Below are 27,832 nucleotides of genomic sequence, written 5' to 3'. Positions count from 1 at the left end.
GACATTCCAACTTGGAGGGGACTCAACATTTTTGCGAATGCACGGAAAAATCTGTCCATCTCTGTTTGCCCTTTAAAAAAAAAGAAAAGTCACCTGATTCTTGTGCAAACGCCATCTCCTCAGCCTTTGTTGTGGAAATGAGATGCAAGGACGGTCATTAGCGAATGATAATGAGGTGAAAGAGACAAACATCCTAAGCCCTGTTGGTTTTTCTAATATTAATAATTCATTTCTGATTAAGTGGCTAATTGGAGTTTAAAGGTCAATGTCAATACGAATGCCATGGATCTTAGGAGACAGGAGGGATTGTGGGGGAGGGGCAGAGGGAGACAGTCCAGGAGACTGTTGACAGTAATCCCAGGTGCTCTCCTGTTACTTTGACAGCTCTCCCCCCTTCGCGAGCCATCCTCCCCAGGCGACATTGCCTTTGTGTGCTGAGGACAGCAATTCAGCTACACCAGCACCTGGGCATCTGCCCTTTTGGCATTGAGAGTTAGCAAGTCCTCAAGATGGAGTGGCATATCATCGCAAGACAGCGTAGAGGTTAGGACAAGGGGAGAAGGGAGCGTCTGTCATGTGCATTTCTGTTCCTTGTTATCAAGCAAAGAAAGGGACATATTTGTAGTTTGGTTTGTATGTGAGCTCTAAAGCATGTGTGACATTAAGTCTGAACTGATCTGACTCCTGGCATTGATTCATCTTGTTTATTGTACCTCCGATTAATCTCACACTCCATCCAAGTCACAGTCAGAACTCATTTACTTCAAGTTGTTTGACGTGAAAAATAATGGCTAATTCAGTCTCTGGAGTGTGCATGTTTAAAGGTGCCTCCAAATTAAAGTTTCTGCTCTGGCTGCCGAGTTAAATTAAAACACCCAGTGGGGGATGTGATGAAGAAAAAGGAGCAACAATCATCTTTCCATGCCATTTTTCCAAGGCTCCTGTCTTTGGCTCTGTCGCTCCACTCACCTCCTGATTCACAGCTCCAGGAGAGCCGGCCACCTCGTCCATGGCTTTAATGAGACAGGCTAGTGTCACAGTCACATCTGAGCTTAGTGCTTGTAATATCTGCCGTGTCTGTGTTCTGGCAAATGTTATCTGTGCTCATACGTCTGTCACGGCTCAGACTGACTTTTAGGAACAGTGAGGGCTCAGGTAATTGCTGCAGCCTGCTAGAATTAATTCCGTCCTGTGATGTTAATGCACGCTGTGGCCTGTGATACTGCAACTGCAGAACCACTTAAAAAGTCAGCCCCACTCTAACCTACTGCACGGTGATTCGGCTAATTGTGGCGTGCGATTGCAATCTTGTTGGGGTCTACTAAAACAGAGTAAACTTGGACTTTTCCTTACATTCATCTGACATTTAGAAGAACTGCTTTATATACAAGTATTCCTTGAAAGCAGCATGATGTAATTGTACTAAACATTTCAAGAGTGAATCGATGAGATACAGGCTGGCACCAGATGTTGTCTTATATAATGGCTAGAGGAGGACAAGAGGATTTACTCTGGAATCGAAAAGATAGGATGGATGAGTGTTATTTAAAAGTCAGGAGTGAGAGACAGATGGAGTTGTAGTAATTACAGAATATAGGCCAAGGTCTTTTCCACAATCACACTTCTTTTTATATGCAAATCCCTCACATTTGTCTTACAGTCTTAAATTCAGTCATTTACAGAAGCGGAACCATATTTTGACCTTATTACGGCTTGTACAATAGGGATAACCATGTATTGGAATCACCAGTTTCAATTTACCCTCTCATTTCTTTCTTCTTCAAAATGTCATTTTGAAATGCTATTTCTGCTGTTTCACTGCTGTGAATGAGAGTGAAGTCCTTGACATGTGTATGATTCCCCTCTTTAACAAGCTTTTGCTCTTCAGCATTGGCCCTCACTCATATAAACCATTCAAGCCATTAAGACCTTGCATCATAAACACAAACTCAAACACACAATGGAGGTGCAAGGTGCAGTTTTGTGTGCCAGAGATAAGCTAATTATTCCAGCACTTGGTAAAAGGTACAGAGCACATGCTGGACTCGAATGACACGCCGAGGTGGATTGTGACACATGGTGCATGTGTTAGGAATGTGTGATGTATGTTGCTGACATGCTGCATGACATCCTTGGCCTCCGTAACTGATGTTGCGGTGCCATTTACTTCAATTTCGACATGTGGCGTGGCTGGGGACAACCTGGTTCATGATGGAGACTTAGAGGCAGTAGTGAGAAGTAGTGAAGCCTGTAGCTGGTCGTTTTACATTCCAATCACCTTGATCCTGCAGGGATTCAGTTGTGCATCCTAATGAAGCACTTTCCTTTGCACATTGCTCAGGCTAAAATCCAGGTGCATTTCTGTTGAAGATGAAACTGTTTGGAGAGCAAACTGCTCGCAGAACGTTTTGTCATCTTGTTCTTGGCTGTCATTTTGGAACAACAAAGGGACAGATGTCACAACAGTGTGTTCTAAAGGTGGAGTAAGTCCAGTTTGTATGAAAACACCATTAGATGTGGATTTGCTTCCCTTTTGGCAGTGCAGGGGTAGTTTTTTTATTGTTGGGATTTTAATGGCGAGCAAAAGGGGAAAGCTCAGAGCTGTTTTTATTCCGAAGAGAGGTTTCCACCCATCTGCTGTGGCTGGCAAGAGACCTTGAAGAGAAAGCTGAATCCTGCCTCGCCTGCAATCAAAAAAAAAAGAGAAAAGAAGCAAGAAAAAAAAAAAGAAGGTCAGGCTAATAGATAGTCACTACCATGTACGCTGTGTCTCCTAGCTGCTGCTCCCATTCAAGGCCGAAATCACACACTGCTCAATTCCCACGGGAGGCCGGGGAACACAGATGCCACAGTCTGACAGTGAACACAGCCACGGCTCTGCCCCAACACCCCAGTATAAGATCACTGTCTGAGCCATGTGTGCAACCCTGACAGCTCCAACTCTTACAAAAACGACAAGTCTTTTTATTCCCCAGATGGCCCGGGAACAGCCAACAGTTTGCCCTCAGCAATCACGCTAATATGTCCCCAGCCCCAATGCAGAGTCCTGCCTGACGTTAAAATGTTGTTTGGAAATGGAACGTAATCTGGAGGGTAAATATAGATGTCATCCACTGCCAGCTCTCCAGCAAAACAATAAACAGAACATGCTGGCGGAATGGACTTGTTATATCGTTGATCTGGGGTTACGTAAGATTTATGAACTGCCATGGTGGTAACAATTCTATGTAGGGGGGATTGATAGCGTTTGGTGCTAAAACTCATGTGGCTGGGACATTAACTCAGCAGATTTGTCCCTGTCTTCACAAGCACAGCCTTGTCAATTATTTAAAAGAGCAAAACAACAGCCCAGAAAAGACAGCACATGGCGTGTGGAGCTCATTTACACATCTCTATTCCCAGAAGTGTGCTCATGCGTTTAGGCCATAATAAAAGCTGGTCTTTCATCCCAATGCGTCTGTGTGCTAATTTGCGCTATTGCCAACGTGAGCTCCCTCATCCCTCAAAGACGAGGGCATCAAGGGAAAACAAAGAGGCGCTGAGGATAAGGTAACACAACATTTTTTTATTAAAGGCTTGTTTAGTTGCTCACTTCATAAGAGCAGAGAGGGACTGAAGACTTTATTATTGTAACAGGGAGATACAAGGACAAAAAGAGAGAGAGAGCGAGAGAGAGAGAGAGAGCACAAGGACGAGAAGGGCTCTAATGGAAGAAGCAGGTTTTTTGTGTCGTGGCTGCTCTCTCCACTGATGGATGGTGAGGTTAACAGTCGGTGTGAGTTAGGCAGCTGAGGGCACAACATCCACTGGAGCCACTATTCAGCCAGAGCCCTCCTGTAGCTGCTGATCAGTCAAGTCAACCAATCTGGATCTAACTTTTAGCCTAGCTTCCCTAGATTGTGATAACAAACAAGAACCTGGCCACGTTGTCCCGGTAGTATATGTTGTGACATGTTTTATGTGGCTGTGTTTGGCAAGCTTCGTTGTTTGCTCTGCTTACATCCCTTTACATATTTGTTTCGCTCTCTCTGGGGAATGTGAGACATTCTCTTCGAGAAACCACAAAGCACGCCAAAGAGGTATGAGGTATGTAGATGTCTGCACGCATGCCACTGGTATTAAACTTGCTCTTTTCCAAAACACAGATTGCGTTGCAGAGGGAGAGCCTGTGACGCACTGGTCAAAGGGAAGTTAATGTATTCAATTACATTGTCAACAAGTACAAAGAGTTGTTGAAATGGGGAGTTGGTAAGGAGAGAGTGAACCAGGAGGAGGGTGGAAGGGAAGGGAGGGAAAAGGAGATAAAGTGGGCTGTAATGATGTCTGAGGTAATATATGTGTGTGTCTGAGATGGTGTCATTGACATGAAAATCCCACTGACCTCTAAGACTCATTTCCATGGACCTGTGCCGATGAGGCTATTCTACTTTTTCAAGGAACAAGCAGACGTTTTCTTTGTATGTTGCCCTGTTGAACCTGGACATAACATAGGACACACACTCTCACACACACTAAAACATGCAAACATGCTTGAGACAGAGGATTGATGGAAACAGAAAAATATGTAAGGTGACGCTTGAAGCACTTGTGTTGCTGCAAGAAATATCAGTTTCTTGGTGGATGAATTCCTCCAGAATTTCCTGGATTCCTCCAAGAAACAAAAAATGTAAAGATTGAATGAAAGAGAGAAAAAAATAAGCTGGAAGGAAATAAAGAAAAACTAAAATGAACAGTTAACATGGAGGATCTGAAAAGAAACCCTATCAGTGCACCCTCCCCTTCCTTAGATTTCAAAGAGCTGTGTTTGTTTCCAAATTTCACACCTTGTTTCTGATTAAAACATCATCCTTGTCTCCAAGTCTCCACGCAGTACAAGCTGCATGATGTGGCAGCGAGAAGAAGGCTCGCCCACAGCCCAATCTGTCAGGGGCCCTTCACAGCAGGCCGCGCCACACACACACACACATTGCACGAGTTTGCAACTGTCTGATGGAATGCATACATTTAGTCCGTTTTTCATCTCTGCACGGAGCGCCTCGGCTTATGAAACCATGCGATGATGGCACTATTATCCTGCTGATCGGAATAGCTCTTGGCGCTGTGTGGGAGCAGCTGGGGCGATCTGGCTGCAGGTGTTCACACATACACACACACACACACACACACCTAAACATACACGCACACACACACACACATTCTGTCTCTCCCTCTCTTTTGGAGAGGCACACCATTGTTGTTACATCAGTATATGTATGAGCCCTCTTCAGCTCTCTGCCTCCCACCTAGCAGGTGCAAGCACGTCTATAGAACTAAAAGGCTTCAGCTTTCTCTCTCCATACACTACTCATCTACTCACCATGGCCTGTATAGTCCTCGTGAAGACTGTGATATTATGATCACGTATGTGTGAAACAAAACAGTTTGTACTACAAAGTACAAAGTTCCGTTTTGTCTCTGCAGACATCAAACTGTTGTGTTAAGTGTTGAGTTTTAACTGTAAAAGCCCAACTTTCAGTGAAACATTCTTCTTGTTCATGTGATGACTCACATTGCTACATTGCTGTAGTTGAGCCAACAGCTGCACTTTAAAAAGGTGCAATGTGTAAGATATGGCCAGCATTTCAGTTGAAAACCTTCAAAAAATAACATTTTCAACAGAATGTAAAGAGGTAACAGTGTTCATGTTATGTCAAAGACTTAGAGTCTCGTTCAAGGTGAAATGACAGAACGACTTGTATTTTCTTTTTATCCTCCCCGGGGTGGGGGGGGGGGGGGGGGGGGGTGGGGGGGGGGGGGGCGGTTTCGGGAGTCGGACCTCAAGTTACTCACATTCAGCCAGCGCAAACCCCAGCGCCGGGATCTGATCCCGGGGGACTGTCCTAACTCCCCGCCCGCATCAGCAAACTTTCCGTTGCTTCCGTTACACAGGTTAGACCAAGCGCCAGCCTGCTGGGGTTTGCGCTGGCCGACAGGAGTTGCTATATCTGACAGCTGCCAATATGGATTGAATGCAATGAACAAACTATCACAGCGTACATTGTAAAGCCGCCGTCTAGGTGCACAGACATGGCTGGCTAACGTAAACTCTAGGCCAACAGCACATGTGAAGATCATAAGATAGCAGTGTTATTTAACAGGCTCTCAGTTTCAGCAGTTTGGTCGAAATGTGTGTATTCTTGCCTATTCTTGCAAGTAGCTGGCTTTTTTTTATATACAATTGATGACTGTAAATGTAGATTGCATTGACCCAGGAGTAAAGGTGAAATGCTTACCCCTATTTGTTTGGAACATGTGGCCAGATCTTTCTGATCTGTGGCACATCTTAACAACACAGCACAGAGGTAATCTTTTAAGGGGAACATATGCTGACTGAGGTAAGATGGCGAGTTGTATTAAGACGTTTCCCCTCCGCCTTCTGCCATGTCACTGTGGTTTGTGTCACACCAGACAATATGCATGTTAGCAGAGACCCTCTGTCAGCATGGATTCTGGAATATTGAGTGATCTAGCCTGGAAGGTGTAGCGGCATTCAGTACCTCTGTCTTCACAAATGTTTCAGTGCCAAAATAAAACAAGTTGAAGTTGACACGGCAGACAAATGACAGACGTGGCAGATGCCATTATGAAAGACAGCTCTGAAAACCAAACAAAACGAGCAAAGTAGGTTTGTGTGTTAGAGATTATGTAGGGTAAGAGTTACAGTATATTGGAGTTTATGTCTTCAATAAATGGATATTGTAAGGGCCTAGGACAAATGCACAAGTAGAGGGCATTTCTCATTTAATTTAAAACAAGGATTTTTATTGCATGTTTCAACAGCAATGTTCGCTCTATCTATGATGTAAATCAGCACATATATATCAAATGCTTACACATTAAAAAATATGTCAGACAAAGTCTTAAGTCCTAATTTATCCGATTTCAAAGCTAACATCCCAGAAAATCTCATTCCCCAATGAATGTCAGGATTCTCTTTTGATTATAACAATGTGCCCAATTTGATGCATAACTCACTGATGGACTTTTTCAATCCCTGCTTGTGCAAATTAGTCTCCTGTCTGGAGAAGCAACATCTGTCTGGGTTGGTGCTGATTCACAGCCAGGTCTGCTCCCTGGGCCTGCAGTCAAGCTCAGTCCTGCTGCGTGTATTCCAGTTATCTCCCTCTTCTTTGGCTTGTGATTAATAAGACACATCAAAGAAGTGTATGTGTGTTATAGTATTTGTGTTTAGACATATACTGGGCAAAGAAAGCTGTTTCCCCTGAAGAGTATATCTGAACATAAGGGCTGTGACCTCTCAGCACCAGTCCGGTGACCCCTCAGCTCAGCATGCTCAACCCCCTGCAGCACAACATTCACAGAGCCCTGGCTTATCTCCAGTCACAACAAAAAAACAAGGCTTTGTTGAAAAGAGATGGCGCTATGAACAATCAGCCGAGGTGTTTTCTGTCTGGTCCGTTGCTTTTTGTGAAGACTGCAGGACGATTTGCACGGTTTCATTGTGAATGCAGATGTATGAGCACAGAATAAACAGGTGACTAAGGTCACGGAAAAACCTGGTACACAGACATAGTCACATTCTGCAGACAGACACGGGGGCATTTCCACACACATCCAACCATTTCTTTTCTACACATTGAAGATATTATGGTCTCATTTGATGCAGGACTCTACATCATAGATTTTAACATGAAGCCTACAGAACATTATCCACATAAATGTATCTGACATAAGAAAAACAGGAAGACAGACATGCTAAGTGGTGGTATTTGAAACACAACGGCATCAACACAAACGATTAGATCTCACCGCAGCACTTCCTCTCTTTCAAGCCCTTCTGGCAGGGACAACTGTGTGCGGCCTCAAAATGAATAATTAATATAAATTGGAATTGTTAGCAAGAGTGGCAAAATCACAAGGGCTCAGACTAATTTGCAAATGTAGTTTTTCTTTTTTTTTGCTCGCTACCTTATTGCCAGTGGTAAGAAATGAAGAATAGTGGAACATAATGAGATGTGGGGTTTGGGCCAGGGTCGGGAGAAGTAAAACAACCAAATGAACTGATTCATTTGAGACTAAATTAATTAGAATTTAACGCCACGGTAAAGGGAAAAGTCTTGTCTGAGAAACTGCACAGGTGCCTCGACAAATTGAAAAATGTTGTGCCACGTTAATTGTACATTTTGTTTGGTGCTTGAAATGTGTCCTCAGGTACAGGCAGAGCTACGTCCCACAAAGAGTATTTAGCTTACATGTTTACAACGTGAAATTGATAGTCAATTGGCAAGTTCATTTAAGAATTCCCTCATTCTTAAGCATAGACACACGTAAAATGAAGACATCATGGTGAGGTAGACTGTTGCTCGAGAATGTGTGAGTGAGCCAAGGTCATAAATAAGAAATAGCACAGCAATTCTCAATGCTAAAAGAATTCTCTATAGATCTGTATAGCGTAACCATATAGCAGTCATGCAGGCGTGTCTCCAGACTGGGACATTTTGCACGGAGAGTGTCTTTTCCTCCCTGTCATTTCCTTGGCTTCCTTGGCTTCCTTACTTGCTGCAGAATTTTTTTCTCCCCTATTCATCCTGAATTATTAAAAAGTGTTGTGATTCCCAGTATGATTGTGAATCTGGGGCTGCAGCACTCAACTGCGCAGTCACATTTGCTTGTTTTTCTCGCTGCTCACAGTGTTCTGCCCTGTATTTTCTCGTGCTTTTTCACTTGGTTCACAAGCCGGAGCATGATGCTGCAGTCCTCACGCCCAAAATCTCACCTTGAAGGAGAAAGAGGGGGATTGTAGATGATGAATACTCAAAAACGTTGTGTCTGCCCTCGTCTACAGAGCGAGTATTATTCGTCTGAATCTGTATTCAGGTCAGGGTGCTTTTCACAGGGGAGGGAAAAGGGAGGGAGGGATATTTTTCTTTCCCAACATGCACCAGCGGCAGGACCCAAATTGGCACAGAGGGTTGGGCAGTTTCTCCAGGGATAAGCATGCTGTCTCTTGCCTGACTCCCTCTAAGGGAAACCTGCCAGGGGCATCCATTCACCACAACACACATGCCCGTTGTCTTCTCATACAAAACCGAAGACCCAAGAGACCAACACATTCGTCCCCCCGCAGCTGACCTGCCACAGTGGCCAACGACCCCACCTCTGCTGTTTTTCGCGATCCTTCAGATGCCCATGGCTGCCAAGCTTGACGTGCCAATGACTTTCTGGCACTGCAGAAACCACAGTGGCTGCCCTGAGAAAAGGTTATGAAAACAGCTGCTGGCAGATAAAAAATTCATGCAGCGTTACCATAAATTTCAGTATCCCCGCCTTATCCTCTCCCTCTCGCTTTCTCTCGTTTTCCCTCTCTCTGTCTGTCTGGATGATGCACAGATGACACACCAGCCAGTACAGCACATGGGGTCTGGGGATCTTTTGTCTCTGATCTGTGGGAGAATATGAATGTAATTGTGCGCTGTCTGAGATGGATCAAACTCAAAAGAGGGATCTCTATCTGAGCCACAAGCACTGGGTTGTAGGGATTTTATTGTGGCACTGGCTGGATGTACACTCTAATAGGCCAGTGCAGGAAACATGAGAGGGATCCTCAGAGAGAACGATAGAGGAAGATGTGGAGTGAGGGAGAGGAGAGAGAGAGATACGGATGGCTAAAGATGCTCTTTCTACAGCTAAGAGAGTCTTAGCTGTAGCTGAGCTACTGTGCCGATTTACTTCCAGCATACATGTATCTCCTCACAAATCTTTAGTGCTCACCATCTTTTTGCTCTCCAGTTGTTGTTGTTTTTTTTGCATTACAGACCCATGGCAGACTTGCAGTGTGATGGATGCTCACCACTTAATGAGCTCAATTACTTGTATCTGAGGTCAAAAAGCTTTGTGATACAACCATCAGAAAATTACAAGACAAATAATTTAAAATCTGTATTGTTTTTAGGCTCATGAAGCCTATGAGTACTGGATTTGTAAGTTCTGTTACACACATAATACCATACGACTGAGCTGTATATGGTATTGTTCAGAGAGATGATTTTACATCACTCATACAGGGCTTCATTCATGAGACTACTTGCTTCATCCTTGGCAAAATATTTTTTTTGAAAGTACAGAAAGTTCAGCAACTCGATTTCCTGAATGTATTTTGTTTTGCCAATATGCTTCAGATGCATAAATAAACCAGACCCAACGCTTTTGAATTCTGTGGCCAGGTAACCTTAAACAGACCAACAGTTGTGTCTGTGTGTGAGACGGCAGTGCACAGATATGCTACATGTGTAAGCATTGGCATGTGCCAGATCTAGTCGAGGTGATTTTAATCCATCTCAAATCTGTAACCCTACATTTTAGAATAAAACCTATAACGAGAAATGCATGCACAAAACTATGCAAACAAAAGTGACCCGACATATAAATCTACATTCCGAAATATACACATAGTCTCTACAATGATGACATAAGAAAGTGTTGAGTTGAATTGGATTACTTTATTTTCAGACTTTTATGTAGTTTTATGTATACGTGAAGCTGGCTTATATGAATTTGTGGTGTCTTGTAAGCCCAAGCAGGCAACAATTAAAATGTCCATATTTCCTCCATTCATATTTATGTCCAATATACACCCACACTTCTAAATATGCAAAGCAAAGCTATATAATACTATGTCAAAGAGATCTACATGTCTTGCAAAAACTCTACTCTAACCAAGTAAAGAGAAATAGTTGAAGTCTTCATTCAGGCCAAAGAGTGTTCAGTATGCTTTAAGCTTAAGACGTCACAAAATGTTGTCAGTTTGGTTGATGCATACTTTGTGCTCCTTGATGGAAGAGACAACTTATGTATTTCAGTACAATATAATTCACTGATGGAATCACGTTGCCATTCTCAACTTCATTTCATTTCAATGAAATCGATTACAAGATGGATAATAGGCAGCAAACAACCATAATATCTTGGAAAATAGGCAGGCACACGTAAGAATGATGGATACACAATATAAACCTTATTCAATGAGCTGTAGTTTTGGCAGCAACATGCATTCCGTACCTTCAGAATATGGACTTTCGGTGATTTACAGTAATAAACATACAGCCTACGTCAAAATAGTGACATTATGTCCACCACTAGCATTTTGAAATCACATTTGCTTTGAGTATTGCTTTTCAAGTGTCCCATAAAGCAAGGTATTTTACAAAAAACACAAAGCGGATTCATTTAGCATTAAAGGCCACAAGGATTATTAATAGCAGCTTAATGAGGCAGGAGGTGGATGTAGTGGGACTGTGCAGCCCAGAGCAACTCAGAGCGGAGTCCTTTATTTCGATCAATGTATGGTAATGAGGGAGCAACAAAAGGTTGTCCAACAGAAGGAGTGGAAAATGAATACAAGGTTACAGGTTGTTAAAGCAACACCAGTAAGCTTCTGAATAAGCACTGAAAGATTATGGAGGCTGGTTGCCGTATGTGTCCAACTGTGCTATTACTCAACTGATACATTAGTAGGGGCTTGGCAACAGGTTATGATAAAGGACAGCATTTTGAGCAGTGCCCTGATAACACTTCCATCTTGCTCTGGCGATAGCCTGTTGCTTCACTACTCTGACTGATAATCAACAGGCATCTCACGGCTGTGCATTTTTTGCAGTCTTTCAAAGCAATATTAGATAGCATCTATTCATGCTGGCTGCAAGCGGCATGTTAATGTAAGTACAAGCTGTCTGCGTGCACCTAATCACACCCCGACAGTAGCAGAGAATACTGAACTAGATCATCAGAGGACCAGCTGAATCGCAGCTCTGCAGTGAAACCCAGAGGCCTCTCCTCCCCAGGGCATGCCTCCAGGGCTGGATGTGTCCACAGTGAGGCAGTCTGTGATCAGCCTCAGTTCAGAGAAGACTGCTGTGCGGAGCCTATCGTGTGGGAGATGGAGTGGAGGTAATGATAGATGGGCGTGGTATTAGGATGGCGTAGGATAGAAAGTTAATGTCAGAAACAAAGAGACTCCGTTTTTTGTATTGCGCCGCTCGATCAGATGATTTACATATTGTTTGATCTTTCTTTTATCTTAGTTACCGTTCAAGCTCCTCTTAACCTCATAGATCCCCAATGTGGGCTCAACTTAGTTCTCTCTTCTCTCTCTTCCTCCCTCCCTGTTTGTCTCCCATACCATCACCTATACTCCGCCGTGCAGAGTGGAGAAAACACTTGTTTTGACAGCTCTGGTAACTGACTAAATGTCATACGCCTGAAAGAAAAGGGTCTGCAGTGAAGTATTGTAATTCTTTGCACTCGCTTTCTCCCTACCACCTCCTCTTCTCTGCTGTTTGTGAAACAAACTAGGCGTTGATCCTGCACAGTGTGGTGTGATGGCTGGCTGATTGTGTGTCCCTTAAAGTTTGCCTCTGTCTGTTCCTCAGACAGAGCGAACATATGAGCGATCATGTGTATGTTTGGGTTTGCAGTTGCGTGTGTAGATGGAGCTCAACTACAAATGGCATCTTGTTGAGAAAGATTAATGACGTCTCAATGCTTTGACTTCGCCTGTGCCGTTACTTGTTTTCACTGTTTACTCACATGCAAATGGGAGCTAGGCTGCAAAATATTGAAATATAACGCAATCAAAAAGCACTCCATTGTGAATGTCATAAACCCAGGCTTAATATGAGGATCATAGCCGTTTAAAATTCACACACTTTGATGTGTCATGAAAGACAACTTTAATAGGAAAGGCCAACTGTAGAATACATTATTTCACTTATGTAGAATTCCTGGCATACAAACATGTTCTTGTTATTAAATCCGCCGTCTTGGCTGTCAGTCATCAGGTATTCAGGAAGCAGTGGAGAAATATATCTGTTAGCGCTAATGTAGACGAGATATGGGACATCTATGTGGGACATTTCTTTAGCCTTTTCAAGTGTTGAATTGATATGCTCCAATATTCATCATGCACCTAAATTTGGTCTAATAGAAGGCATCTTGGAGACAGGTAATTGCCTGTGATGTCTTTTTTTGAGCACGCTCACCAGGCTGTGAGAGAGGGTGAGGAGAGAAGTGTGCTATTAACATGGCATCTAAAAGACTTCCCAAATGTGTGCTTATTGGCGTTCTGGTGGTCAGAGATGCAGGGAAAACTCATTCAGTACAGCAATAATTGCAGCGTCAAGTTTTGTTTTGAGACCCCGACAATGTGTTGATATCCAAAACCGCACAATGATCTTGCATCCAGGTCTGGTGCAAATGGAAAACAATTAGTCTACACCACTGTCAGAAAGCTGTTGTGGTTGATAATGTCTTTGTATTCTGAACGGCTAGACACGAAAGTGGAACGAATAGCCGTCGTCATCAGTTCCTCCCTCCGATCTCGCTCATAGAATTCTATGTCTTTTGCATCTTTGTAATCTCAACCCGACGACTCGCTTATGGACTCTAGGGAAGTGAAGAAGAGTTTGGTTGTAATGTTAGTATATCCGACATCCAGCAGCAATAATTAACTGCCGTCAAAGAGCCGTGGTCTGCCCACTGCAAACGACATACTCGACTCAGTCTGCAGAGCCCCGAAGCCCCGCGATTCTCACACGTGTGAACACACAGGCACACGCGTTCAAATTGACAACTTGACAGTGTCTGTAGTGAAGAGATCGAGACACTATCTCATTTGTATTACACAGCTCGCTTCCACAGGGAACAAACTTTCTGCATGACTCACTGGGGATCAAAGTTCAATCCGCTTTTCTATGTCATTCCCCGACAAAAGAGGTTTATTACAGCTCTTTAGTTTCTGCCTGAACTTGCAGTGCTAAAAGACCTTATGACATGATTTTCCAGCTGCTATCTCAATGTCTGATGTGGCTGCAAAATGGAGAAGGCAGAAAATATGTGCCACCAAAAACTGTGGTTGGCCGTGCAGGATGTGAGAGACACTAACGTCAAGTGGCCCCCTGTTGCAGCCTCCCCAGATGGACCGGTCAGTTGTCTCTGTTGTGGAATATGTGAGATCAAGTGCCCCTTCACAGCCAAATGTATGACACTGGTGGACGACACAACAACCAAAAGAAGCAGCTTGGTGAATGAAGGACTGGCACTGGCCTGTTACCATGACAACTTCCATCAAGTGCAGTGTCAGTTGGATGTCTGCGAAGTGAAATGCTGTGACTTCATAGTTCAGTTTCTTTGAGATGTTGCCAGCATCTAGGCAGTGGCGTAAGTAACTTTAAGTTGGGCCACAGTGCACACTAGTTACTAGTTGTGAAGCACAGACACACACACACACACACACACACACACACACACACACACACACACACACACACACACCATCATCATCTCGTGATGACATAGAGACTTGAGGTTGGACAACAGCAACATAAATAATACCCAGCAATAGTTCCATATCTGTCATTTAGATTGCTACTGACTATTTTACCCCCAAAAAATTAAAGCCATGACAAAGATTTGCCTTTTTTAAGGCAATGTATAGCACATGGCCCCACTATATTAAATTGTTTTTTGGTGCAATATGCATTGTTCTTTAACTGATCAAATATTCATAAATTTTTTCTGCAATATCAAAAATAACTACTGGAAAAATGTACATTTTACTGGGCAAATATTTGGTTTCAATTGAATACAGATACCTCTAAATAGGCTCAACAAAATAATACTACTGTTTTTTTTTTTACATACCCAAAATGATACAACAAAATATACAGGTTGCTTTATTTTGTTTTTATTAATTGGGTTGTGATTCACAAATACAGTTTTCATAGCACACATCAAAGCGTACCCTTGAAAGTCACACTTATGTTTAGCACGTGTTAATTATGACAATCAATTCTAACCATATTACTCACATAGAACAACAGAGTCAGAGCGGTAGCTAGCACTGCCACTGGAAAGATTGAAACCTCTCCCCTCAAAAGTCCAGTCACGCTTTCCACAAGTTCAAAGATTTGTAAGGTCTTTGGTGTCCTCCACATCTTTGGCAGGCATTTCCCTCTTGTGAAGGCCAATACTTTAAGAGATTCGTGTAAAAGGCCAAGTGTGTCAACACCATTAAACCTCCTGTTTGCTAGGAGAATGTCCCCTGATTGTATTTTTTCAGTAAATCCACAAAGTCCAGCAATATATCTGTCAATGCCCCTGTCCCACTGCGACTGTTTATGAAATAACTTGAAAAATAAATACGGTTTCTTACCAACTGACATGGCTCGGCTCCACTGGATTACCTGGTTGACCCTGATGAGGCACTAACTCTGTAGGGACGCAAGGGACCAGATGGCTTATGTGGCAGCCAACTCCATGTCTGGCTATAACGCCGCAGGAAGCAATGTGTTGCGGCCACAGAAAACCAAGGAGGATACCAGGAAGATAAGGGGTGAAGTCCAAAATGTAGGCATGTCCAGGTGACCCTAGAGGAAAAGGGTGGTAGATATGAAGAACCGCAGATGTCTAAACAGACAGATAGGGATTTTACAAAAGAAAGAGTGAAAGTCAGCTGAGAATGAAGAAACAACAAAAAGTGTATCCTTTTCTATTTAATTTCTCTCACAATCTCAGGGTCATCTTAAGACAAGGATGAAAATAGATGAAATATAAGGTTACACAAACAGGCCATGGCTATGAATAGCACAGAAAACCCAATGGGGACGTGTGTATAGATCTATATTTCGAAAACTATAAAGTGGAAAGACTACTTGAACAGCAAATGATGTGGACTTCTCAAAATAACTCATATAAGTAAGTAGCTCTTTTGAAGAAGTGTCTGAGTAACACTAACTTAATTTCATAGTCATAATAAAGGATTAAAGATTGCATAACGAGGGAAAAGGAATTTAGAACAAACCTACTTTTGGCAACAGTGGAAAGCAGGTGGGATGTGAAGTGGTGAATACAATAGTTTGTATGCATAAAGTACGGGAGCTAGCGCTAGCAAAATGTTTAGTTTCAGAAAACACTTTATTGTCATTATCTTCCTTCATTGACCTTGCAGTTACTGCAGCCAAGCAGCATCCCTCCTCCTCTGCTGCGTGTGTTATTTTGCAGTGACGTTATACAGTATAAACAACTTCATAGACAATCAATATTTGTGGAGTTACAGGTCAGTCTATCCACTGTCTAAAATAAGCTGGACACTAAAGAACCGCACAATGTTGCAGTTCCACTTGTTTACCTCTCTGTGCTCTCGGACGCTCTCGCTCCTACAGAGGCCCTAAAGTTCCAGCTGATGTACGGTAACATCCAAGCCATTCAGTGAAGACGTATTGCCACTGCACATGAAAGAAGTGTGGGCGATGAGAGACCCACAACAGATTGTGTGAAAAGGCCATGCCAGCAGGGGTGATACATTACAGTTTCATATCCTTTCCCCTCCTGGAGTTTGTGTGTATGTATGTCTGCGATTATGTGTTAGTCGGTGCATCTAGGTGGTGTGCCTACGTGAGTTGTAGAAGCAGAATGCTGGACAATGTTGCACTGAAGTGAAATAAACCCGTGATAGCAGATTCAGTCTACTGTGGGGAAAGCGTGGCCTCTTGTGACTCTGGGCTGACTAATAGGGTTTGAAGTATAAACAGGGTGAGGTTGTGAGCCGTTATGAGTGGTGGGATGTCAGGGCACAGATTGTCGAGAGGAAAGAAAAGCAATCATGACTGACATTAATAAGAAACAGCAGCAGTGCTGCAATAACAAAATAAACCTGGACCTGCAGACAACATGTAAGTGTGTGAGATCAGCAGGCGTAGAGGAAAAAATGAACACAAAATAAACTGCAAAAGTGTCCTCAGTACACAAAATACGGATCTCGGCCTAGTGTTTCCGCAATTACCGCTGCTGTATATTGTTTGAGTGAATAAATACAAACCACAATTGCACCCTCCCCCCGTTTCATGTTGACTGTTTAATGTTTCTCCTCAATAGAAACTGTCAGTCCAGCAGTGCGTTCAGTTCTTTTAGCTGTAAGGTCTGCTAGCTGCACTAGCGCTGCTAGCTGTTAGCTCTGTTAACAGAACACACCACTGCACTTTGCTGTCCACCGGCTAACTAGCTCTCTTACCGACATGAGAGGACGCGCTCATTTTTAGTCAGAACTCGTCCATCACTTGCTGGCCGGTTAAGAGTAGTGAGGAGTCAACAGTCAATAACAGTATAAAACAGTCAATAAAATATGTTTTTTATAAGAGGTCATTGAGCATACAGTCGTAAATGAGCACAGAAAATATTGAGCTGATGGGTCCAGCAGTATGCAAGATTAGCTTTGGACTTACAGGCAGAAGCACAAACAGGCATCCACACACTCACACACACACACACACACACACGACCAAATACATAATATCCTGGTGGAGGTAATAAATTGTTTGTCAAACCCAAACTAGTAAGTGAACACATGACTCCTGAATTAAATGGTAGGTTTGCAAATGTGACAAAAGCATGGATGCGCGAGCACTTCAAACCCATTCTTTAAACAAGCTGAAGCTATCTTTGTATATTTCTTATCATGTATTTTATTTATTCACACGAGCAGGATGTAATATTCGTCCATTACAGAAAGTGTTATATATAGGGCGCTCGTTGCTTTATCTAACCTCTTTTCCGACCTCTTCAAGTGTCTCATCAACCACATATCCCATATTCCAACATATAATTCACAAGCCATTTCAGAATCAGACGCTATGACACATCGGCTAAGAATGCTAAAAGGGTTTGATATGGCACAGTTATTTCCTTGCAACCACAGGTAATCAGCAAGGTGAAGTACACTGAAACGTTTGCTTTCACTGCTCTACTTGACCCAGAGCCCAACATGACATATTTAAATGTCTTCTCTTTATTTCTTCATCCTTTAGAAATGTTACAGTCTGAGAAACTGTCTGTACAGGGCTGACCCACCAGCTCAACTGAGCACAGCCCCGTAACAACATGTAATCAAAAGAAAGCTTCAATTCTGAGGCTTCGTTTCTGTTATTATCTCAAATTATTGGTTGTTATTGGTTGTTCGGAGCACCCCACCGAAGCAATTTCTTTTTAAATGGCCCCTAAAGTACCACTCATTTTCAATGAAAAATGTTGGAACTAACTTGAGGGAAGGAAGGAAATCAGTCTAAAAACCTGCTCGGGAAACAATATTGTCAATACGTGTTTGTGGTTAATACAACAACAAAAAAAGTGAACCACTCTTATTGTCCTTTGGTCCTTTTTGTCTGTGATCATCCGGGGGGAGTGCTTTCATCGGGGTAAAAGCAACACTTTATACACAATACAGAGTTATGACAGTAACAGACAGACGTGACAGTCACTATCCAAACACAACAAAAGGCAACAGATGGAGGCAAATACGTGTGCCTGTCATTAATAACACTTGATTAATGGCATGAGTGTTTAAGTTGTTGTCATGCAGCCCGTGGGTTGGCTAAGACAAACAAGCTACCGGCTACACACATCTGAATTAAGACACATACACAGATGCACACGCACACACACAAACACAAACACAAACTTTGTGGGTATTGCAATCACAGACTTTGAATGAGTTTACGGGATCATTTTCTTTCTATCTTATCATGATAGATATGACATTCAGTCATGCCTCAAGCTCTGCAGTACTGTGATTACAATCATCCCCAGTTGCTCCTATTTTTCTTTTCTTTTCTTTCACACTTTGCCGGATCCGTCATTGCTCTCTTTGAGTCTCGTATCTCCTGTGACAATAAGTGGAAGAAAAATTAACCTCTTGCCCTCTTCCTTGCCCCTCACACTCACACTACTTGGCAGCCAGTTATTTGCACTTTTTTTTTTTTTCAAAATAGCAAAAAGGAAACCAATTAATTTCAGGGCAAGAAAGACAGGCTCTCACCGTTCTTGATCTGTGTCCAAGCGATTGAACGAGTCTACTCTCCAGCTGAGCTGAACTCAAGACAGTCTCTACCGCCTGCTCCTCCACAACAATACTCACCGCCATGCTCTTAACTCTCCCAATTACTCTCCCCCTCCATCGTAAGCAGACACTAGCAAGGGATAAGAATACTGTGTCTGTCATTGTGAGATAAAGGCGTAATGAAGTAAACATTCCCCACAGTAGAAACAAACACACAAAAGTGTAACAATAAAAGTATATATATATATTGGTGCCATTGAGTTCCAAGTTTAGAATAGTCTGGTTTCCTCTTGAAGGGTTGTAATGTAGGGATGCTTCACATGTATTCTCTGTTAATGTTCTTTATGAGTATTATATAACTGAAAAACAGACAAATCTAAGCTCGTAGCTTGAGCTTTTAAGCAACCGCAATGCGAGCTGTTGCCGTCAGTGAATCACCATGTCCAGAGGGAATGCCTGGGTTTTAAACCCCATTGTGCACATTGTTAAACCCACACAGGTTCGTTTAAATAGGAGTGCTATGGTGCAGACTGCCTTTAGGGGTTGAGGGTGTGGGTTGGGGCTCAGGTCTTTGTAATAGTCGGTCTGTGGTGTGTAGACTGTGGATGGCTGTGCGCCTTGCAACATGCATCCATGGTCCTTAAACATGGAGTCATGTGGTGCATGCTTCTCTTCTCTCTTTTCTATTTTCTCTCTCTCTCTCTCTCTCTTTCTCTTTGTCTCTTTTTTCCCTCTCCTTACATTGCTATTCTATTAATAGAGAATTCAGCCTCGAGAGGATGTAAACTGGGGAGCAGGGGATAGAAAGAGCGACAGCATATAAGGGTGGAAGTGATTTAGATGGAGGGACCGAAGCAAAGAGAGAAATGAGGGAGTGGTTGATGAAGTGAGGATGGAGAAAGAGGGCAGAGAGCTGGAACGGGGAGGCCAGTAGGAATAGCTGAGCAACACATGAAGCTGTAAAAACAATGTGTTAAGAGGACAAAGATAAAGTGAACCTAAACAGTGTCATATAAAAAAATGTGGAATGAGTGAGAGTGAGAGAGAAGACTTTTCTGCGTGTGCTGGCAGTCAAGAAGACAAAGACATTGAATTCAGGTGGGAGCTCTTGTAGTCTTCATGTCATCCTTAAACTCTAACTAGCATGCTTTAAACCCTGTGAAAGACAAGTTTCCATTCAAATGTATCACAAGGACATTGGTGAACATTTTGCTAAATAATAAGTGAATTAGGGCTTTTCCATCAACTATTCCATATGCAAATATCTAATAGGATGTGACAAGATTAAATATTTTGCTTAGTTGCTTTGCTTGCAAAAGACAAAGCAAAAGCAGGCATAGAAACATCAAGGAGTCTTTGAAAAATCATCTGTTTCCAACAGCCTTGAACGTATCCGCTCTTTATCAATTTGCAAACTTTTCCACCACAGACCGATTTCTGCATTTGTATTGCTTATTTCTGGCATTCTTTCATGATGGGTTTGAAAATGTGCACAAAACCAGGTGATTGGAAACATACCTGTTGCTGTCATTATCGAGTCAGGCTTTTACATTTTCAATTGTGATTATAGCCATCAGAGGTCCAATTTCAAAAGGAACAGATTCAAGCACATCAGCAGGCTTATTTCTAAACTTGTCCATGGCTCAATTTCATGGCATTCGAACACTTGGGTCTGCAAGTAATTGAAAATAGCCTGCTGTTTGACAAGCTATAAAACCATTCACAGTCATTACCCAGCCAATGAAAACCATGTTTTCCCAATTAGGCTGCTGATAATAAAGTCACCTGGCTGGAAGCTCAGATTTCTCTGCGGCACGGAGGAAGGCAGGCAGGCCACATGTGAAGGCAGCGATTATAGTGGGACCTTAGAGACCTTGTTTCCCTCCAGGGCCACCGCTCCCACTGAGCCTTAATTATAAGCACACGCAGCCCTCAAACGCACAGCCATATCTGATTCTAGATTAAACCACTTTGACACACTTAATTGAAATGAGAATTTTCTGTGAAAATGAGCCCTGGTGTCGGCCGACTCCTAGGAAATGTGAACGCCAGCAAAACACAATGGATGTGTGGATTGAAGTGATGATTGTAGACCTGATAGGCTGCTTACCCCAGCTGCTGCAGTAGCTTAACCAATTACCTGCTAAATGCAGGATGGATGGTGGCAGGATAACCTGCAGATCCACAGATATAGCCTGTGGGTATACACAGGGAGGGAGGTGGAAGAGGTTGCTGTCTCATTTCTCTGTTAGAAAACTACGTGTGTGCACATCTGTGGTCAGTTAGCAGTGTTGTTGTTCTCATCAGACTGGGTCACCAGACTGGGACAGTGCTCAACTTATTGCACCTCCCTGAGCCTTTTCTCTCAAAGTCGTCCCCCATGCAATCCTTTCAATGCATGGCTTCCTCCATCTTCTACCCTTTATCCCCCCGCGGTGAGACGTGACTCCGCCGTGTCACAGTCGGATCAGTTGAAGAGATCCTCCGCTGAATAAAACAAGACAGAGAACATCAGCATGTGACGGGGTACAAATTGCTTTACTACCGAGATCTTTGCTCTGCTACAGGTGAAGTGTTAGAAACATGCATTGCAGCTTGAGGTTATTGTGAGCTGTAACTCACCCCGGCGCTTGATTTCCCTTGATGATAGCTGCAGCTCATGACGGGTGGTTGGAATTTGTTATTTGCTCTTAAATAGTGGCAGCAGAAGAGATGATATTTTCTAGTTTTTCATCTGCTGTCATGCGTCAGCTTCTTGTCTTTTAAATGACCTTGAAGAGCTTGGGCCTTTGGAATCTCACATGGATTCCCTTCTGCAGTGAAGCATGAGTTTATTTCACATGAAATGCCAAAATATGAAAATGTAAAAGAGTGTAAAAAACATTTCTCACAGGAAAGAAAAGCAGGCACTCTCACAAACCTCAGGCCACTGCAGCACCTGGGGAGATAGTTACATAGTATGTTTAAGCATAATTCAGCATTATGTGAAGCGATACCCAGCTAACAGTGCCTAGACAACAAATCAGACGAGGGATTGGAGCTTTAAAGTGGGACCGGACTCTCCTGACCTCCCATAACCTGTGTTTTCTCAGTCGTGTCTTCAGCTTCGTTGTCCTTCAGACTGAAAACATGCATACAACATGGTGTTCAGTTTTTGAATGATGAGGATTTTTATTTTTTGCTCAGAAAAACACACTAAACCTTTCCTTTGTACGGAGGTTTTTAATATAATCTCAAAAGTATACTGTACATTTTCATAAAATGACATGTTTGTCATTAGTTGCAGTTCCCACATCTTACCACATTATGTTTCAAATCAAACAAAAGGATATTTCCTTGAACCCAAACTACCCTCACATGCATCACCTGTAGCCCCCTTCTGACATAAAATGAAAATTATTGGTAAAAATAAAAGGATGACATTCATATGCAAATCACTCAGTATGTTTAGCCTTGCATGCTAAACTGTCTTGCATTACATGGTTGCTCAGTTGTCTTTCACTGATCACTGTTTAAAATGCAGAGTGAGTCAGCAGGTGAGTGAACTGCCAAAACTGAGAGCGTGTGCTGGAAAGTGAGTTTTGAAAGGCCAGACTGTCTGCACCTGGCAAAGGAATCCTTGATTCTCTTAAATTGATCACTGTCCTCGCCTGAGATGCATTACGGTTACTTTGTGCTGCTGCGCAGGTAAATACTAAAGAAAACCAAAACAGATTGTGACAGGAAATGTTGCCCAGTAAGGCAGAGCCTACACTGAGGACTGGGTTTACAATGCAGAGTGTGCAGCAGTGGGTGTGTTTTGGCTCGAGCTTCCAATCCGCTTTCCCCTTGAATCTGAAAAACTAATGAAATACCAAAATGAAATGGCCTTTCTAATTGAAAAAAAAAAAAAAAATGGATGCCGATTCAAGGAGAGAGGGAGCGCTGCACAGAGGGAAGATAGAGCAAGGAGAGCGAGCGATGAGCCACAGTGAAGCTAGATTTTCAAGCCATGAAACAAGAACGTAAAGCAACAACAAAAAAAGTGAGCAAAGCAAATAGTCCCTGCTCAAGCTAACACATGCACAGCCTGTCGTTCATTAATCTCCTTTTGGGTTACAAATGGTTGAGCTGCTCCTCCGTTAACCTTCGTCAGGGTTGACACTGCGCTAATCTCTTCTCCTCTCTGACATTCACGCTGCTGCTGCTGAATATAGGACGCCCGGCTTTGAGTCGGGTAAAGATTGAAGAGGTGGGCCCATCCTCAGCCCTTTACTCCTTCATCTCTGTCCCAGTGCCTCTTTACTGACAGAGTAATTGAACAGCTGAGGCTGTCTCATCTGCAGTGGGTAAGCAGAGGGATAGAAAAGAGTTGTTAGCAGACCTCGGTGCATTGACCTAAATGCTAGCAGCATATTAAGCAGTCCAGTAGCTGTGAGCTGCGCATGTTTGTTCAGACAGCACAAAGCTACTTTTTTACCTCCTGTAAATCACACAAATCTGACTGCTGCGCTGCCTGTGTTCATTCACCCCAAACAAGCCAGTGTAGCTGGAGCTAACTAGCAATGAATGCACCAACCATGCACGTGTAGTCTTGTCCTCTGTGCTGTGTTTTAGTAATAGCTCAGCCTCCTACTCATCTCAAAACTTACCAGCGGGTCTCCAGGCTTTTGGGTTATTTTCCAACAGGAAATTTAATTCACACCTCTCGGTATCAATTTGCATATTTATCACATATATATATTTTCATACCTCAAAAAGATGCTTCACATTCGCTCTGAAAATATCTCATCATCTTACAAACCCAAAAGTACCCATGTACACAAATTGATGTACATTGTTTTACCATTCAGGAACCTTGTTGAAACGTGTTGAAATCTCTGCCCAGTAATTGCGTAATTTTGCACTAGTTTAGCAGACCAATTGGATTATAAGGGAAGGACACAGGGAACAAATGAATGCACCGAAAGCCTGTCACACTGAATTGTATTTATCTATTTGTTGTCTTTACCTTGGTGACCTTGCCTTTGCACGTAGGAAAAGGAAGTGGCAAACATCTTCTTGGAAAGTAGTGTGCAGCAGTTGTTGGGATGCTCGGGGAGTGTATGGAGCAGCTGGATTGAGAGCTAAAAGATTAACTGTGTTATGTGTGTGTGTGTGTGTGTGTGTGTGTGTGTGTGTGTGTGTGTGTGTGTGTGTGTGTGTGTGTGGTGGGGGGTTCTTCTCTTTATACTTTCTCTTAGGAAAGATCTATCCATTCGGAAACCCTGTGGGACATTCAACATGGCAAAAGTGCTTCAGGACTCACTTCCGCAAAATCCATTTTCCTTTAAAGATGAGAGTGGTATGGCCTATGCATGTCAATACGACAGTGTAGGGGAGGGAAGCTAGGCACGTCATTGGATTATGGAGGGAGAGAAAGGTAGAGAGGGGTAACGGAGGGGCGGCATCACTGAGAGGTGAGAGAAAGCCCTTTCATCTCTTTCTGACGTCTTCAAAGACAATGAGCCTCACCCACTGCACTCTGTGTTGACATTAACACACCGCACACGCACACACACTAAGCCAAACATCTAAAAGCACACACACGGCGCAGACACACGCATCTCCTCTCACACATGCATTATGTGTGGGTGAATTTTCAACGAGGACACTATTGATAACCTAAAAAGGTGTTCGCACCATTGCTCCTCTCCCCCTAGCGTACGGTCGCACAAGTGCATGTGAGCAGTCGAGCGTATTTTACACACCGCGAAGAGGCACCAGTTTGCGTACGCACATCAGAGAGCCTCTCTTCTTGTCTCTGTCACTCCGTTGCCGACTTCACTGGCGGGAGAGTACTTCAAAAGGGGAACTGTTTTGAGACGAACATAGGATGTGGGCGGGAGGCAACACAAAATCCCGCTTGAGGATGATTTGACAGACAGAGAAAGAATTCTATCATTGCTTTATTGTCATTTTCATTGTTTTCATTTGCACTAAAACACCATCATATTAGGTCCTTGGCTTTGTTGACATAGACAGTTGTTTAAGCTGATGCAGTCATGCAGCACACTAATTAGACATAGCCTCACATCTCAAAGTCACTCGTATAGTCTGCCAGACGAACTGCGGTGGGTTTGGGCTTGAATGTGGGTGGGAATAAAAAAAAAACAGTAAACCGCGTTTTAAAGCAGCAATAACTGATTTATTGATGAGTGCAGCTTTAAGCTTTATTCAACATTCCAACACATTGTGTAGGTGGTAGGGGTGATGATTAAAACATGGATCAAAAGCCTGTCGGCAAAGCTTTGACAGCACCAGGTTTCCCTGCGATCCACAGTTTCAGCTAATTGTCATCTTCTCTCACCGTGGAGAGACAGACTCCCGTCTGGCTCTTTGAGACGAGCCTTCTGCAAACAGACCAATTATAGCATAATGAACCCCAACATATGGAAAGGAATGCATCGCATCATAAACGTATATCACAAATCCAATTTGGTGCCGCTACATCTATTTAGTCAATCACTGCTACATCTGCATTAGATAAACGTATGTATCAGTGCGTTCAAGTGGACTTGTTCACACACTTTCTAGAGGCTGCATACGTGTCTGTGTTTGTCTGTGCTGGAGGCTCCTTGGAGTTAGCAGTGCTCTATGCTTGTTGTTGTGAGCCAAACGTCTTCTATGTAGCTCTCTCTCTCTCTCTCTTTCTTTGTCTCTCTCTCCCTCCCTCTCTCTCTGTCTCTCTCTCCACTGCTGTGAATCTGTAGATTGAAATACTGCGGGGCACAGGGTGTCCATACGTTTGACCGTGTGTATATATCTTCCGAGGACGCGTGTCACTGCATTTTACAGACAGAGAGGAAGTGGTGGTGGTGTGATGGACAGGGAGGAGGTGAGCGGGTGACAGAACGGTTTGGATCTTAAAAAGAGAAAACACAGAGCATTTGTCGACAATACACAAATTGCTTGCAAGTTTTGTTTTTTTGTTTTTTTCCTGCAGTAATGATAAAGTAGATAATTACACTGTAGGCAGTTAACTGAATGTGAAGGGACTTTTTATTTGTACTCCTAATCATTTGCAAAGTATTACACCATTTTTATTGTGTACCCCACTTTGAGAATCATATCCAAAATGTCACGTATCTTTTATATGATTCAACCTAAGTGCCTATATGTTGTGATATCAATGCAAAATTAAAAGTATTTAGTCAAAAATCTATATTCAATTTAGTAATTTTGATTCATAGTTTGTTCATCCTGTATTTAAATGGCTAATCTCATTGAGAACAAGACAAACACGCAGGCATTAACAACAACACATGACTTACAAACACAATAGACATTCATTTCATTTGTAAAACCTCTTTTCAAAGCTGGTCTGTCGTTTGACCTGATATTACAGTTACATATAGTTAAAGAATGTCTGATCTCTAATCATGCAATTTGACACACAGCAAGAGTAACAAGGCATGTGTTCCAGTAGAGCTGCTTAGAAAAATACTATACATTGCAACTCTTTTCTGATGTTTAAGGACCAACTCAACGGTGAGTCAATAATTCATCACCTGCATAAAGTACAGTGCTCTGTGATAAACAGAGCCAAGAGGCTTGAGGGTGGTCATGCCATATATTATCACCATAATCAAGCGCAGACATTATTGTATAACGCACGACTTGCAGAAGATTACCATGACTTGTCTCTATAAAAAAATCCACTTTTGACCTTCAATTATCTGGTCAGGTGTTCCACATGGTACTTTAAGATGAGTAATAAGTAGCCACACACAGCATTATTTTTAGTGCACGGTTAAGGCAACGTTTGCATTTTTCTAATGAGTTGTGTAAGACCTTCCCCAGCTGCACTGAGGTGTGCCTTGCGGGCTTGTTGGGCACACACCAGCTCACAGCCCTGTCAGTTGGCTGTGTGACTGGTGTGTGTGTGTGAGTTTGGGGTAACAAGGTGACAGCGATGGTACCTGGGTGAGCAATGAGCAGCGAGGCGCATGCAGGCCATCTGTAGTGAATACTGTGTTACCGAGGTCAAACGCAGGGAGGGATGTAAACCACAGGGCTGCTATTATTTCTTTGGCCTAAATGACCTGCACTATCTCCTCTCGTATAAATCCCTATACCCCACCGAGGGCAAGACCATGTGATCCTGTATCCTATCGGCATCTCTGGATGCACGGAGAGTAACTAAATTCAAACGCTTAGAAAACGGACTCCGAGAGAGTCTCGGCTTACATAATAGGGCCCGTGGCTTATTAAAACCAGGCAGCTCTAAAACATAGGGTAGTGTTTCCCAAAGTGCAATGCAACCCAGTCCTCCATCCCCAGATAGACAATATTGTCTCTAATATAGAAAACCCCGCTTCAAATGGACTTTGATACATATTAATTTATAACAAAACAATATTTCGTCCACAGTCTATGATGTTGATACGTCGACACATACACAGACACAAGAAATGGTGTTGATAAACGACTGCGATAACCAAGAGCCATTAATTCTCCAATTTCACTGTCATTGTAATCAATGCTGAGCAAGTTTTCTCCCAGTGTAATGATCTCAGATATCTGTAATTGCTGATGGTAATGAACAGTGATGCTTGGGATCAGAGGGTTCACTATATAGTGTTAGTAAGGAGTTTGATAGTGGTAAATAACACCGCAGACATTTCAGGGAGAGAGAGAGAGATAGAGTGAGAGAGATGAGGCGATTTTCGACTCTACAAGAATGCCAGGAGGTTAGCAGGATGGGGCGGGTGTTGAAGATAGAGTGCCGCCATCAAAGCAGAGATCTGTGACTGCTGTTGTCACAAGCAGGGTACCAAAACCCTTTCATCTACCGATGCCCATGCGTGATCTCCCACATGTGCTCTGCCCTGGCTAAGTCTATTTGCTGTGCAACTCATCCATACCAGCCATGTCAGACAAGAGAGACTTCAAAAAGGTTGAAACGGAAATGCAGTTTTATCTGCT

At 42.9% G+C, this 27,832-nt stretch overlaps 1 protein-coding gene across 1 annotated transcript in view; it reads left to right on the top strand.

Annotated features, from left to right (window-relative positions):
- Nucleotides 1-15,288: 15,288 nt before the first annotated feature.
- rtn4rl1b (reticulon 4 receptor-like 1b) overlaps nt 15,289-27,832 on the top strand; it is a gene marked incomplete at both ends in the record, with an annotated part of 103,412 nt that continues 90,868 nt past the window's right edge. Inside the window, one exon of the mRNA XM_079166421.1 lies at nt 15,289-15,388. Coding sequence (XP_079022547.1) covers nt 15,289-15,388 — 100 coding nt within the window. The remainder of the gene's footprint in view (nt 15,389-27,832) is intronic.

Source organism: Pholis gunnellus (genome assembly GCF_910591455.1).
Source record: "Pholis gunnellus genome assembly, chromosome: 9".
In the NCBI taxonomy this organism is placed as follows: domain Eukaryota; kingdom Metazoa; phylum Chordata; class Actinopteri; order Perciformes; family Pholidae; genus Pholis; species Pholis gunnellus.
The sequence above is the reverse complement of the archived record's forward strand: the minus strand, read 5'-3'. Positions and strand labels throughout refer to the sequence as shown.